This window comes from Homalodisca vitripennis, chromosome 2 (genome assembly GCF_021130785.1).
Source record: "Homalodisca vitripennis isolate AUS2020 chromosome 2, UT_GWSS_2.1, whole genome shotgun sequence".
NCBI classification, from domain to species: Eukaryota; Metazoa; Arthropoda; class Insecta; order Hemiptera; family Cicadellidae; genus Homalodisca; species Homalodisca vitripennis.
In genome coordinates, this window is record NC_060208.1 from 165,598,432 (window position 1) to 165,614,428 (window position 15,997).

The 15,997-nt window shown below is 33.3% G+C and overlaps 2 protein-coding genes across 2 annotated transcripts in view; one reads left to right on the forward strand and one right to left on the reverse strand.

Annotated features, from left to right (window-relative positions):
* LOC124354992 (HEAT repeat-containing protein 3) overlaps positions 1-2,273 on the forward strand; it is a 34,636-nt gene extending 32,363 nt beyond the window's left edge. Inside the window, exons 12-14 of the mRNA XM_046805845.1 lie at positions 328-435; positions 1,475-1,648; positions 2,092-2,273. Coding sequence (XP_046661801.1) covers positions 328-435; positions 1,475-1,648; positions 2,092-2,211 — 402 coding nt within the window. The 3' untranslated portion in view covers positions 2,212-2,273. The remainder of the gene's footprint in view (positions 1-327; positions 436-1,474; positions 1,649-2,091) is intronic.
* Positions 2,274-5,772: 3,499 nt separating this feature from the next.
* LOC124354993 (exocyst complex component 2) overlaps positions 5,773-15,997 on the reverse strand; it is a 35,596-nt gene continuing 25,371 nt past the window's right edge. The window contains exons 11-18 of the mRNA XM_046805846.1: positions 15,249-15,363; positions 14,780-14,935; positions 12,018-12,125; positions 11,691-11,919; positions 11,215-11,306; positions 10,096-10,280; positions 7,878-7,934; positions 5,773-6,439 (exon numbers count right to left, since the gene is read on the reverse strand). Of these exons, the coding sequence (XP_046661802.1) occupies positions 6,349-6,439; positions 7,878-7,934; positions 10,096-10,280; positions 11,215-11,306; positions 11,691-11,919; positions 12,018-12,125; positions 14,780-14,935; positions 15,249-15,363 (1,033 nt within the window). The 3' untranslated portion in view covers positions 5,773-6,348. The remainder of the gene's footprint in view (positions 6,440-7,877; positions 7,935-10,095; positions 10,281-11,214; positions 11,307-11,690; positions 11,920-12,017; positions 12,126-14,779; positions 14,936-15,248; positions 15,364-15,997) is intronic.

Genomic DNA, 15,997 nt, shown 5'->3' on the forward strand with positions numbered 1-15,997 from the left:
TTCATTAAAAACCGTATTTTAGTTTTTAAATAAGCGAAAAATGTAAAATTGACATACAAAAAACAAGAACCAAACAAACCATAATGAGTACTTATTATGGCTAGTATTGTAATACATGTTGCAATAATGTGACCCTATTGATAGTGGAATATCCCTAGCATTGTAGGTTGAAATTAGAAGTTCAAAAACTTTAAAAGTAACATAATTTTACATTTTGTGCTCAAACTAGTTACACTATTCAGCATGACTATCTCTGCTAGCTCATTTAAGTATTTGAACAAGCAAAAATGTAATGGTGAAAACTATAAAATTTCTCTATGATTGCAGGAGATATTCAAAATCGGTATTTTACCAGAGCCACGAGTGCAGGCCAATGTTGCTCGAATAGTCGGCACACTTGGTGTGTTACTGGTCAGCAACCCCCTCCTTGTCAAGGTGAGTCACACAGCCTCTGTGTTACATTTACTGTGGCTTACTGATGTCTTTTGTCAAATCATTAGCCAGCAGTTCTTTTTAAAATTATGGTTAGTGTAGCGTTTTACCTTATTCATCTACTCAATGTTTTTTAATTGTAGTTTAATATGTGGTGTTACTGACATACACCCCCTTGTTATAGAAAGGATCCTTTAATGCCTCAAAAAATTATAGTCTTGTTCTACTCCCTAGGATGGCAAAGTAACTTAAAATTAACTATTTAAGTAACTCGTATAACTCCAGTTATTGGTACAAAGTTACCTTAGATTATTAAGTTTATATCTGAGTTTAATTAAATAACACTCCATTTTATACTATTGTTTTTGTGTATAGTTATATTTTGACACCATTCTGCGCATATTGTGCATTCTTGAATGAGATGATTTGATTATTTGACAGATTAAATATAGCAAAACTTAGTATTGAATAAAATTCTATTTAGAGATAAAATTGTATTTATCCTATGAGTAAAATTCTCTGAGAGTTGCCACCATGCCAAGTGTGATACTATATCATTTGGCTCTCTCAATTGACACATAAATTATTATTAAAATGTATAATTTAGAAATGATTAAATAAGTGTATGACAAGTGAACTAGGTATTACATTTGAAAAGGAATAAATTTGTATCTAAACATGAACTTTCAACACAAAAAATACAACTAATTGAGTGTCTATATGACATGGATATATGTGTACATCTTTTTGGCTCATATTCATTATTAGAATTGCATATTAAGTAAATAGTATGTATACACTATAGTGTATGTATGGTATTAAGTACTAAAGTTAAAAGACACTATGTGGCAAAAGTCAATGCATGGCAAAGGTATAACAGTGAAAATGTTAATCTGCATAATAAAGTCCTACAATCCACCTTTGTCAACCATACAATTTCATCCCAAGAACTCCAAAGTTTTGTGTTTGTATGTAAAGTGATAGCTTTGTTGGATTATAAATTGTATTGCAAGATGATGAATGAATGATTGATGTAATGCAGATGGTGGGTAACTACTTGCTGGAGGCAGTGGAGAGACAGCAGGCACTGTGGCTCAGCGCCGAGGCCCTGGACTCCCTGATGGATGTGTTTGCTGATGACTGTACAGACCAGACGGCTGCCGAGATCAATCTAGTGCCTAGGCTGCAAGCTCTTACACACCGTCTCAAATCTAAGGTGAGGAGAAACCGTTCAAACACATTTCCAAAGATCGAGAATTAGCAGATGTCATAGTAGAGGGGGAGGGTGTTCAAAGATTCTCATCTACCCAGATCCATGTGGTTCATCATTCTGTCTGGAAAAAATTAAATCAAGTCCAATACTCTTCACAGCATTGGGATTTTTGGATGGATGGATACAAAGCGTGCAGTAGTGGATACTTTTGGAGGGTTTGTATTGGAAGTTGAAATGCTTTGTTTTTAGCTTATATCAACGAGAGAGTCAACCATTGTCAGTTAGTTAATTTTAAATTTTGTGCTCATTGGCATGTCTGTGATGTTAAAACAATGTAATGAAATGTAACAGTTGTGATAAAAAATACTGAATAATAATGTAAAAAAAATTACATTTCAGAAATTCAAATATACTGCATATATAAAGTGTGATATTATATGTTTCAGATGCGCCAAGAGAGGAAAACGCTGGGAGAACATTACCCTGTTGTATCCACTGTCATGACAAACTTGTCCCCATTCATCAAATACAAAGGAACCAGAGTTGCTGCTCTTCGCACACATTAATGTACTACTGTATATACTGTTTTGTATATAGTATAATAAATATATATACAGTGTTACCTAAATCTTGGCTTTTGTGTTAATTAAATAACCTTAACTCACCTGTGTAAACAAAGTTGTATACGTAGTTAATAAGTGGCAGACATTTCCAATAGTTTTGTGAAGGTTCATATACAAAAATGTAATAGTATACTTTTCATATTTAAAAACTGTAAGCTTATCTGCTTTCTTGTAACTTATTTCATATAACGCTAAGTGTTTTATTTGAAGTTTCAGATTATGTTTAAGAAAAGTGTTATTTAATGAAGGCAATGTTAACATTTTGAAAACAAATCCCTGTAATTTTACATTTGTCATTTTTGACTGAATTATGTTGTGTAATCTGTATTTTTACAGCTTATGCTTACTCTGTGATGTTTATTGCTACATTAGTTACACAATTACTACTAGTTATTGAATTAATGTGCGATTGAATCAGCTTATTGTTGAAGCAGAACCTAGTGCTTCCAAGTGCAAAATCCCACTATACAAAAGCACATGTATTAAAGTGTATGATACATTTTTAAAACTGCGAAGTGTAATATATTTGTATATAGTCGTAGTTTGCTACGTTGAAATAAGACGTTGTGTAATGATTGTAAATAAGTTTTGTTTAAATTATTTGTAATAAATCAAGTATACATCTTTTCTTTAAAAATAATATAATATTAAATAGAATTCAACAATTTTTAAATCAGAATAAAAAGGACGACGAGAAGATGCAGATATGTATAAATTTTTATATATGTAAAATATTTTATACTTATGGTCTTTTGAAACTAAGTAAAAATGCCCAGCATTATGTAAAAAGAAAATATGTAATTTGTGGAGCATTCAAAGTGTTAAAACATCATCTCCTCATTTACAAAACTATATAATAAATAATATTTGGTATATGTTACAGTTCGAGGACTAGCTGTGCGCGTGACCTTGAGTGTGTGGTGATAGGCGGGAGGGGTGGCGGGGTACCATTATGCGCTGCGTCCCGAAAACATTTCCTATGGCTCATGGGTAAAACCCTCCTTTCAGGAATCGTATTGGCCCAAATAACTCATCACAGTCGCTAAAATCAGTCTGTTCCATATTGAAGAACATCGAATACCAACTGCAAAACTATTGAGGGAGGTGGTAAGGGACAAAATAAATTTCCAGGGTTGTGAGAAAAGTTTGAGTTGGGTATTAAAGGACCTGGAAATTTACTTGGAGAAGGACGGCAAACAATAGGAAATTATTAATTGAAAAGCCAGAAATCCGAGAGTAAAGGATAACGTTCTTGAGAGTTAAAAAATTACAGGAATCAAGAACGCCCCATAATTTATTTAGATGAATCTTTTATACTATCGTCTCATGTATCTAACCAAACTTGGTCGGATAGCTCAAATGAAGGGTTACACGAGCCAATTTCCAAGGGCGAGAGACTAATAATTATCCATGCGGGTAGAGAGAAAGGGTTCATGCCCAATGCTTTTAACTGTTGGAAAGCAAACAACCATAGTGGAGACTACCACGACAACGTGAATGGGGACATATTTATGAAGTGGATAAAGGAAAAATGTTACCTAATTTGGAACTAAATTCAGTACTGGTAGTCTATAACGCGCCCTAACATAACATACAAATTGATAAAGCCCCTACTTCAAAAAGTAGGAAGCAAGATATGAAGGTGTGGCTTTCAAAAAACGGAATACCATTCTGCAACTATATGCTTTTACCTGAACTCTACAAACTTGTGCAGCTATACAAACCAAGCCTTGGACGAAACTGTTCAACTAGATGATCATGACATCTTACGACTTCCACCCTACCACCCAGACCTCAAACCCATTGAGTTAATTTGGGCCGAAGTCAAAAATGATGTGGCTATGAGAAATACATATCTTTCACTATGTCTCAAGCTAAAGCTCTATGCGAAGACAAGATATCAAGTATGGGCGCAGAAGAGTGGTCAGTAAAGTGCAAGCACGTAGAGAAAATTGAAAGGGACTATGCAGCCGCAGAACCCCAGATTGACAATATTATAGAATCCCTTATTATATCAGTTGGTTCGGATACAGACAGCAGTGACAGTGACCCAGAAGAGGAGGACAATTTGAGTGGGATTGAAGAACTCCAATGAAAAAACAATCATTGTAAGTAACATTTGTTATTAGAAAATTATATTCTAGCAGTTTAATTAACTAAATATTATTGAAGTGATTGTAAATTAAATAATAAGAGAATACCAAATAATAGCAATAATAGGACTTATCCTTGTCTTTTAGTTGTTATAGTGTTGTTTAACGTGTTTTTGAAAATAACGTATGTGTCAATACTAATCGGCAAATCGAAATCGTCAGTTTAAAGTCGTTAAAGAGATTGTTGCGCCTTCATCTCAGCAGCTAGCACGTAAACGCAACCCGCCTTACAGATAGCGTTTGTTTGTTGAAAGGGTAGTATTAGGGCTGCACGAGCACAGCTAAATTCCTCCAACTGTACCTAAAACATTAATTTTCCAAGATTCTTTTATTTAAGAAAAGAAACCTCAAAAGGTCAAAGTAACAGGTAACATTTAAGGTTTTGCAAAAATTGTTCTTTTAAATGCATAGTACCATAAAAATAATGAATGAACTTAACTTTGTAACTCTTTTACAACCAACATCTGATTTTTGGGTATTATCAAAATCAAATTATAAAATATTTTGTTGCATTAGCAGCTATTTAAAGTGAGCATTATGTATAGAAATATCTATATAATTCTTTAATAACATTCTATAAGCAATGTGATTTATTTTAGCATATCAAGTGCTACCTTCTTCAATTCTGCTAAGTTCTGATTTTTAAAAGCATAATAGCAATAAGCAATAGTTTTTAATAAGCTATCATTTTTTAGCGTTTTGTTCTGTTGGACAATAATACAAATGCAATTTATAAATCTCCCAAGACTGGATTATCGTACCGAAAAAAGATTTTTGTATGTACATTACTTCCGCATTTGTATTTACGACTTAAAGGACGTGCATTACTCCATAAAAACTTCCACAAAATTGCTTTTTATGAAGGCATTACTTCCTTCTTTTTTATTGGTTTAGAAATTAACCTGCATGTCAACTAGTGAATTTGAAGTAAATATTGAATTGGATCTTCAGTATTCAGTACAGTCAAAATCCAAACTAAAAGGTAAAAAACTGGATTTCTCATTTGTTAAATTATGATTTAGTACATTTTAATAATTTTCTCATTCTAATTTTCTACAGAAAATACAGCAAATTTCAATTTTCTATGTTTATAAATAACATTGATAAGAAATTATATGTTAAATTGTGATATTGTCTAAAACTGGCTCAGAAGTTTGAAGACTTGTTAAGGTAAGAAAAAATACAGTAATGTGAACTATATAAGTAGGGAATCCAGAAAAAAAAACATGTTAAATAATAGTTCATCGTGAACTACTAATTTAAATCTAGTTTCAATTAAATTGAATTAGTATGGCTTCTTATGAATCTTAATTTTTGAACATTTTGAAGGTAAAATAAAAACCAGTTTTATACATAAAATTATTTTAATAATCTTTTAATTAACAACAATAGTTTGTATCTATTAATAATATTTGATAGTTATATACATAAATAATACAAATGAAGATGAATAAAAAATAAGACTTAACAAATAGTATATTGGTATAGCTCAAATTAGTTCAAAATATATAACTTATTAGGCAGTAAATACACTTAACTAATACATTAGATGTTTATGACAAGGTTCAAATTAATGTATTCCTCGTGAGATCAATTTTGATTGATTCTTAAATAAAATGACTAATTAATCATATTTTTATACAATTTTTTATATTTATAAATTGAACTTATAGTCCAGTTAACTGTATTATAACCACTTATAGTAATTTCTCATGGATAATTTATTATCAAAATAATTATCTTTGATGAAAACTAATGTTAGTAATTTGTAACATGTCTGTAAGCCCAGGACACAAGTTTACCTGTTTTGTACAGTAAGTCTAGAGCTACACTGCTGTATCTCATACATTGACCAGTGTAGTAATAAATAATAACAATTAAACTATAGGAGTTACATCAAACAAACAAGTTGATATATTAGGCCAGTTCAGCTCACACTCAGCGCGGAGGAACCATGGAAACAGCACAGCTGAAGCCTCATCCTGGACTCACATTTAGTGAGAATTTCATCGACAAATCTGTACATAAAAATATTAACTCATTTCAATACCATTTTTTGTTACACACCAAAAAAATAGCTATTGACAAATAATTTAAATATTAAAAAATGTTTACACTGTTATAGACACAACAGTCAGTAAATAATATACTTAAAAAATACTACACATCTTAAATAGAGATATTTGTAACGATCATCAGCAATAAAACATCTTTCATCAATGTTTTATCATGTACCTTTGAGCACATTGTGTACCCAGTGGGATATAATATATTGGAGATTACCATATAAGTAATTAAATAAATCTCCGGACTATGATATATGAGCCTCAGATAACGCTCATAAACGTAAATGCAGCCTCAGATTGTTTCGTTTTCTATCTTGAAATGTTGAGATTGAAAAACCATAACATTTAACAACACAAGATTTCAGCTTATTGTTACTCATTTTGCTCTCTTTTATACCCAGCAGCAACGTGTGGGTACCTTGATTAATGTTCATGCTGCCAAGGAATATAGATTTCATTGAAGGCATGTTGTATCCCTTGGGGTAGACGTTATTGAAAACTTAGAAATAATCATTTTAATACGCAAAAAAGATTCCTATTATTGGCAATGTTATTGTAGAATATCACAGAAAAGTCAGGAAATTTCCCATCATTGTAGTTAATTAAGTATAGTTTGCGGGTTCTTGAGATTGAGCAATATTACATTCTTATTACAAAGTTCAATCATGGTTAAAAAGTTGGCAGGAGGATTCTCATAATGTACAATTTTCCTGTGGTGGCTGTTACGTTGGAAAATTTCAATAAGGCTCAGTCTATGCGTAGTCAGTAACGATCTATGTTACGAGTCTACTGGACATTTCAACAATAATCCTGTAGGTGAAGTACTACCAAGGATAATACTTGAAAATGGATTATATAATTGCTGCATTACTGACCCTATAGACTATACTGAACTATAATTTTATCACACATTCTCAATAACAATAGAAATAGGTAGCAGACAATATCAAGAAAAACACACAACTGTTTCTCAAGTAATGGTGGACTGCTTATCGATATTGCCAACTTTATTCTTTATTGACACACAGTATTTCATCAAAGTGAATTTTACCAAAACTGTATTAGACCAAAATTGCAGATTTTAAACGGAGAAATATCATGGTTAAAAGTTAATAATTTTTTTACTCAAAATGTTTTTTACTTTAAAATATAAGTAAAATAAAAGGTTCGCTGTGTATATTAATAAATTAGACTTACATGAATAAAAACTCTTGAAATCTCATTACAATTAAACTTGAGTTACATCTTATAATTAATTGTAGTTAAATATACAATTCTATACTCTATATACAATAGGAATAAATATGCAATGACCTGAGTCCTAAATTTTGACTGGTAAAACTTTAATCAAGTTGACTGATTCATAATATTGTATAAATACCACACTCACTTCTGATCCTCAACTTTCAAAACAGGTACAGCTTCCATGGCTTCATCAAAATAAACTCTGAAACAACAGGAATTTATTCATATTCTGTATTTAACGAAATTTAACTTTTAACACATTTACTATGGTTCTGGAGGTAGTAGATACTATTTAGTACGTTGTACAAAGTTAGTTTTTGGCACAAGTTTAAGTTATAAGGCAGTTGTCAATAGGCCCCTAACAAGTTATTTTATGATTCAACATTGCCATCAAACTTATGAAAATTACTACTTATATAGTCTAATTTTTATACAAAAAATGGACAATGATGCGGAAAAAAATAGACATCATGATTTCTAACAATTTTGGGGTTGCTGTGTGCAGCAGATGTTACTGTGTGCATACCGCACAACATGGAAAAAAAGAGCAGTAAAAATCACAAAACTATTTGACCACTAGGAAGTTTTGTCTGCTCTTCTTTTAACACTCAAACATTGAGACATTACCTTTTATATACATTTCATTATTGTTTACTAAATGTAAAGAGAGAACCCACAAAATTATAAAATGAGAAAGTGCATACACGCATTAAAGCTACAAATAATTATACGGTACAGTACATAAAGTGCTAGCCAGAAATTGCTAAATAACACTTCAGACCTCAGGAGACAATGTTACTGTACAATATAAAATTTTTTTTATTTGAAAATTTAACTTTATATAAATTTTGATTGTTAAGATTGTATTTTGATCTATGTATATTTTTAATTGGAATATTTAAATTGTATCAATATGAAGCTTCACCAGCACAAAATAGCGACCTTTTGACAGAATTCTTACCTTCTCTATTACAATGAAAAAGATAGTATTCATAAAAACACTGTGTATCACTCACTATTTTGATAACACTTTCTGATTGTGCTCCAATTTCTTGACAGACAAGACTGAATTTTTAGAGATAAAAGGCACTACTATAGTTTTTTTTTATTGTTTGTTAGAAGAAAAGAGACAGGAGTCCCCACATGTGGTCCTAAAAGGACCTTCTAAAAACATCTACGAAGAAAACAGACTGTGTTATTTTACAAACTGTAAAATGATTTTAATTTGAATGGAATTTAGTATAAATATGCTAAAAATTTAGTCAAATGCGCTCTGTGAGCACCTGAAATTGTACGCTTTGTAAATGTTGTTGAAAATAAAAGTGATTTGTAAACTCTGTAAAGCTTTGTGCCTACCTTACTTAGGCTTTTACAAAAGCCTATTTGATTTGAGGGCTCTTGATCTCTAATATCCTTGGAGTTGAGAAAATAGGCCCCTAGGAATTTTCTCCTGATTTTGCATATGATGATAGAACAATTAAGCCATATGTGCTCTGCTGACTCTTCTGCTTCGCCACAGAGTCTACATTCATTTGTCTGGCTTAGACCCATCTTCATTAGATGTTTCCTGATAAGGCCATGTCCTGTCAACATTACTATTGCTATCCTATATCCTCCTTACTTAATTCAAGGACTACTGACCATCATTTTGTATTAGGAGAAATAAACATTTTCAATTGCCTTAATCCTGGGATACTTGCCCGAATTTCGGATCTAGTCCTCCTATCCCAATCTTTTACGAGAGCTTTGCTGTAGGAGAAGGTCACACCACAGCCTGGCTCTCACCCTACTAGCAAACTTTCTGTACCTATTTAAAATAGAGACAAGATATGGTTTATCAAAGGAGTGTTTCTTAACCATAATATCAGAGATGTTGGTCATTTCAGCTTCTTCAGGGAATACCTGTGTTATTTTCATGTGTCCTTTTGAGGAAGTAGGCTTAATCATCTTTTTACTCAGAAGCTTCAAAGAGCATATTGCGCCGTCTTCTTCACCTCCTGCCCTAGACAAGAGTACACTAATACCGCTTTGAGTGCCTGTGTTGGACAGGAGCTCATAGTTCCAGTTTTACTTACGCATGCCAGTCGTTGAAGGCTCTGTAGCCTCTGTTCTATTTTCGGCCACCATACAAGAGCGGCATATGTCACCATTGGTTCTATTATGGCTTCATAGATATAATGTATAACTTTGGGTTTTTGGCCCCACTTATATCAAGTCTTTTGCAGGCCCTAAGAGCCTTTGTTACTTTGGACTATGTTCTCAATGAGGGGATTCCAATTGAGCCTTCTATCTAGAACTACTCCCAGACACTTAACTGTTTCGCATTATTTTATTCTGGTACCTACTACAGGTAATCAACTCACTGTGCTCTGTGCTGGGTGAAGGGCTTGAGGCATCGCTGGAGTGCCGTAATATCTATCCTGGCCTGTTGACTCCCAGCTGAGCTGAACTTGGTCACACAAGACATAAGACGAGACAGCTCCTCAGCAACAGTCTCTGTGATCTGTGACAGCACCCTAATCACCAGCTCTGGACACAATCTGTTCACCTATAACATGACATATACACTCTTACATGAGACAAACAGCTCCTTACCAACAGTCTCTGAGATCTGTGACAGCACCCGAACCACCAGCTCTGGACACAATCTGTTCACCTATAACATGACATATACACTCTTACATGAGACGAGACAGCTCCTTACCTACAGTCTCTGTGATCTGTGACAGCACCTGAACCACCAACTCTGGATACAAACTGTTTACCTACATGATTCATACGCTACGCACAAAATTTGTTTGGCATAAACATAAGGGTTTAGGAACAAACATAATGAATAGTAATCATAAATATCTAACTATTAAACTTTATTATACCTTCAATATGCTTTATACTGAGTACATAGTTCCAATTCTACATAACTGTGTATGACCTGCTAAAGTTTCTGCCGCTGTTACCATGTTAAATTACTGCATAATAACTGTCTAACTACATGTAGTAATCACCTTCACTGCGGTTCTACACTTAATGGTTCTAATTCTACATAACAGTGTATGACATACTAGAGCATCTCTCATAGTCAATATGTTAATCTTGTTTTCCACGGCTAATACCGGTGTTAAACTAGTGATATGTACTATAGGGTTATAATCATTAGCAGAAACAGATGCTAGCATCTGTAACAAAACTAAGTGGCAACAAATCAAATGAATGGAATTTCAAATCTGTTTAAAGTTGTAAACTAACTAAAATTGATAGACCATAATATATAATGTTTTGTGTGTGTGTGTATGTATGTATATATATATATATATATATATATATATATATATATATATATATGTGTGTGTGTGTGTGTGTAATTATACCTTATACATTGTTGTAAATTTTTAGAAAAGCGAAGTTTCTTAATATAAGGTAAATATAAATTAAACAAGAACAAATATTGTGCAACATATTTATATGTATAGCTTACAAATTACCTCAGCATGTACAGCGATCAAGTTGGCAATGACTTCTTTGACATAGGGACGGAGATCTGTTGGAGTGTGATTTGTATCCCAATCCCACCTCCCTGCAAGGGAGACAAAGATTTAACCACATTGTTAGCTGTATGAAACCAGCAAAAATAATAGTTCATACATGATAAGTTATTTGCAGTTTTGGCCGCCATTTTGTATGTACGTTATTAAGGTATTATTCATTATCAAAATCAAAGCAGTGTGGCAAATGCAGTAAGGCAAGAGCAAAGTAATTATTTGTACGCTGGATGTGGAATTTTAAATTAATGCCAATCACTACTACACTAATGTATTAATTGGCTTTAAATTTTCAGTTTTCAAGACTAGCCAATTATTGTATTGAAGGCTCAAATGGTATGTACGTTACGTGCTACAATTCTTATAGTTATCTATTTAATTTTCCTTAAATGAACTATAAACCAGAAGTAAAAACTGACCCAAGTACATGGAAGGCTCAATGGTGCCAACTAGGGGGTCAGACTTGTGCTCCAGGTATGTGTCGATGATCCTACGCTCCAGTGCCTCCAGCTGGAGTCTTGCACTGGACAGAGGTTCCTCCAGAGGGGGATAACCGTGGCGGGCCAGCAGCTCAGACAGGCGGGGGAGTACCACTGCGGCCGAGTAGCGACAGTTGCTTAATGTGGCCAGCAGACGCTGCTCCCACACCTGCCAGAGACATTCGCTTAATAACTGTCTAAACATAGACTGTTTACAAATCAACAACAAACTCATTAGTTAAACAACAGACAGTTGACATTATTTACCATGCCAGAATGGTGGTGGTCTCTGTACTGGCTAGGACTGCCTATCAGCTGACTGACAGCAGATGACTGATCACCATCATCCATACTGCTCACTAGACCCTCCAACGCCTGTACATTATATTTTATATAATACATTAATTTTTGTCAGTTTCAAAAACCTCATATAGATAATTAATGCAGGCACAGAAAATTCACTATTTTAAAATATAAATAGTCCTATTTTTTAACATCTAAGCACACAAAGTAAAAATAAAGCTCCGCACATTTCCAAGTAATTGACTGTTGGTAATACCTAAAGCTTAGGAGTCTTGCTAAGGTAGTCATTGAAGGTGAGAGGATTAAAGTGATCTGAATTCAAAATAGACGAAATGCTTTCTTTTGTAACAGGATGTGGTGTTAGAATAATATTTTACAAGTAATTAATTCTTGTAAATGATAACAATTTTTATTTTGAGGCAAATTTGAATAATGTAATGTTTTAAGTTGAATAGGAAAAATTATTGTTTAATGCAACACAAGTTGGTGCAATAACCCCAATAATTTAATAATTGCAAAATTAGGTGAATGAGTAAATTAGGTGAATTTTTTATCAAAAGCCTTACAAATGTCACAATTTTTAGCTTAGTACTCTTAAAACCTACCTTCAGCCACCCAAATAATAGTTATGTCACTGTCAGAAATAAAGAAATTGATAGTCACCATTTCCTGGCAACCGTTTATATGCTGTAATGAGCTTGCACAGCCACTGACTCTTCTCATAAATTTGTCACTTAAGGAGGGTAAATTCCCATGTTACCTAAAATTAGCCAAAGTAATACCTTTGTTCAAGGAAGGCAATTCTGCTGAAATTTGTAATTATCGCCCAATATCTTTAATATCAACATTGTCCAAAGTTTTTAAAAAAATTGTTCTGTGCCGCCTCTTGGAACATTTGAAATACTACGATCTACTAACAGCACAGCAACATGGCTTTATAAAGGGCAGATCTACAACAACAGCAATAGTAAGTCTAGTAGAATGTATTATTGACAAGCTTGAAGCTGGAGACACCACCACTTCAATTCTACTAGACTTCAGTAAGGCATTCGACTGCCTCGACCATCACCAATTATTAATGAAGATGGCATATTTTGGGATGAGAGGAATTACGGCTAGTTGGTTTCGAAGCTACTTAGAAGGCAGACAACAGATGGTTGAGCTGAAACACTTGGATAAGGGGTGTACAAGATTAGTGAGATCAAAGCCCTTAACAGTCACAAGAGGGGTACCACAGGGGTCCGTTCTTGGCCCTGTACTGTTTATTCTTTTCACCAGTGACCTCCCTGGATTTCTGGAACAATATTCAACTACCATCATGTATGCTGATGATACGGTGCTCCTACTAAGTGACAAAATGCCTAGTAGATTAGAGGTTTCATCACACATTGCCATGGAGATGGCAATTCAATACTGCCACAATAACAACCTGGTGGTAAATGAGGCTAAATCGAAACAACTAGTTATGGGTAGAAGGAAACACGAAGTAGGGCTATTACCCAATATTGTTCCTGTGGATGTAGCTAAGTACCTGGGAGTGGTTATTGACAATGACCTCAGTTGGACTCAGCACATAGACAACCTATGTAAAAAACTAAGTACTGGACTGTATGTGGTGAAAAGAATAAAAGAAATTAGTGACAAGAAAACAGCAACTGTTGCATATTATGCAGTGTTCGACTCCCATCTCTGATATGGTCTTTGTTTATGGGGAAATTCTAGTTTACAGAATTTACAAAGACCTCTTGTTTTACAAAAGAGGTGCCTGCGAATTTTGGCTGGAATGCAACCAAGAGAGAGATGTCGAACAGCTTTCATCGAGTATGGTATCCTTACCGTAGTAGCACTCTACATTCTTCAAGTGATAATGTATGCAATAGACAAAAACTTGACAAGAGGCAGTAATCTCCACAGTCACAACACTCGTCACGCTGCAAACTTCAATTTGCCAGCTCACAGGCTAGCATTGTTTGAAGAAAAACCTTCCTACATGGGTGCAAAGTTATTCAACATGCTGCCTGATAACATCAAATCTCAAGAAGGAAGCCTGAACTTTAAGAAGGAACTAAAAAGATGGCTGCTGAGTCATCCCTTCTACACCATTGAAGAATTTCTGAGCTGGAGAACTCAATGGACTACATAAACCATTATGAAAATTTTATTATTTTGTATTGACGCTAATGTAATTCTCTAAGAATGTACAAATAAAGAATATTGTCTATTGTCTATTGTCTATGCTTGTAAAGATAATATTACATTATCAAAAGAATGAATGGAGAAGAAAAGTACAGAAAGCAACAGTTATAATTTTGTAGTGTACTATAGAATGAGACATCACTGCAAACATGGATTATGACAAACTGTTGATTAATGCACTTAGGCCTGAGATATATTTTTGAAACTTTGCATAAGTATAGAACATTAGTCTCTTGCAATAACAATAGTATTAAATCTATTAATTGAGATCTGTTTACATTACTAATAAATAATACAACCAAACATGCAGGCTTGTAATGGTATTTGGCTCATACCATACAATAAAGATTTTCGGTAAATAATAGGAGCATAAAAATATGTATATATCTGGAAGAAATAAATTTAGAACAGATTTGTACGACTTAATCGGTGCAATATAATTATATCACTTACTTTTCTTTGGATTCAAATCTCTTTACCTTTTCTTAATATCATGTTTAGCGAAAGAGATACAATTGTGTAAAACTTACCTGAACATAATTGAGTAGGATGGTTTGCATAAGTGAGGAGAGTTCTTTCTGTACTACCGGGCTGTCAAGCAGTGGCTGCTCTCTGGTCCCCGGCTGCACCACTGTTTCCTTCACCAGCGTCACAGCCTCACACACCAGATTTTCAAACTGTCCTGGCTGAACAATGAGATATTTATTGTTAGAAGAAAATACCATAACCCATTAAAAACATCCAATGTCTAAGATAATATTGTCAAGTGACTAAAACTAAGCAAGTCTTACATGTATAATTAACTTTTATGAAAATCTTGATGAAAAATTGACTTTTGGATTACCTTACTTAAAAATATACAATATTGTTGTCTGAATAAATTAATTGGCAGCTGAAGAATGCAAAACCTGTAGGTAAGCCTGCAAGTAAATACTGTAAAAGTATGAAGTTTTTTAATCTATTTTCATTGAAACAGAGTGCTTAGTTCCTCGCTCTTACCAATTCCGTAGTGCCACCGTATTTCACATCAAAGGCCAGGTTCCAGTTCTCTTTTGTCTGAAGTGATTTTACTTGATCAGCTGCATGTTTCAAAGCTGTTGTCAGGCAATACAGTCTGCAAAATGAATGTTTGAAACAAAAATTGTTAAGATTTATATTGCAAAGAATTCTTAAATATATTAAAAGTGTCTTTTATGATTGAATTGAGTTATTAACCCTTTTAACCCCGGCCATTAAATCACGTGATGTGCCAGAAATCCCAAGCCATTTTCAGACAAAATGTAAGGGTTTTGTAAAAAATTCATAACTCAGTTATTTTTTAAGATATTTAGATAATTCTTTTTTTGTTTTACTTCTTTATACATGTAGCTTTCAGAAATATACAAATAAAATTATTATTTTGAAAGTAATTTTTTTTTACATACATATACATATATAAAAAATAAATAAAAATGAAAAAATTTCAAGTTTGATCATGGAAACCATATAGATAAAAAAATATTTGACACAAAAATACCCATTTACTTTATGATATATTTAATCCTTAATAAAAGGAAACAAAAATTATAGGCCTACCTTATTTACAAGTGGAGTAACATCAATTTTTGTAAAGCCGTGTAAATTTTTCTTTTTGCCATTTCTGGGCAAGGCAATGTAACAAGACCTTTGAAATTCACAGTACTAAAAATAAACATAAAACCAAAGTTATTTCTGACAAAATAACTAAAACTGTTCATAATCTAAATTTA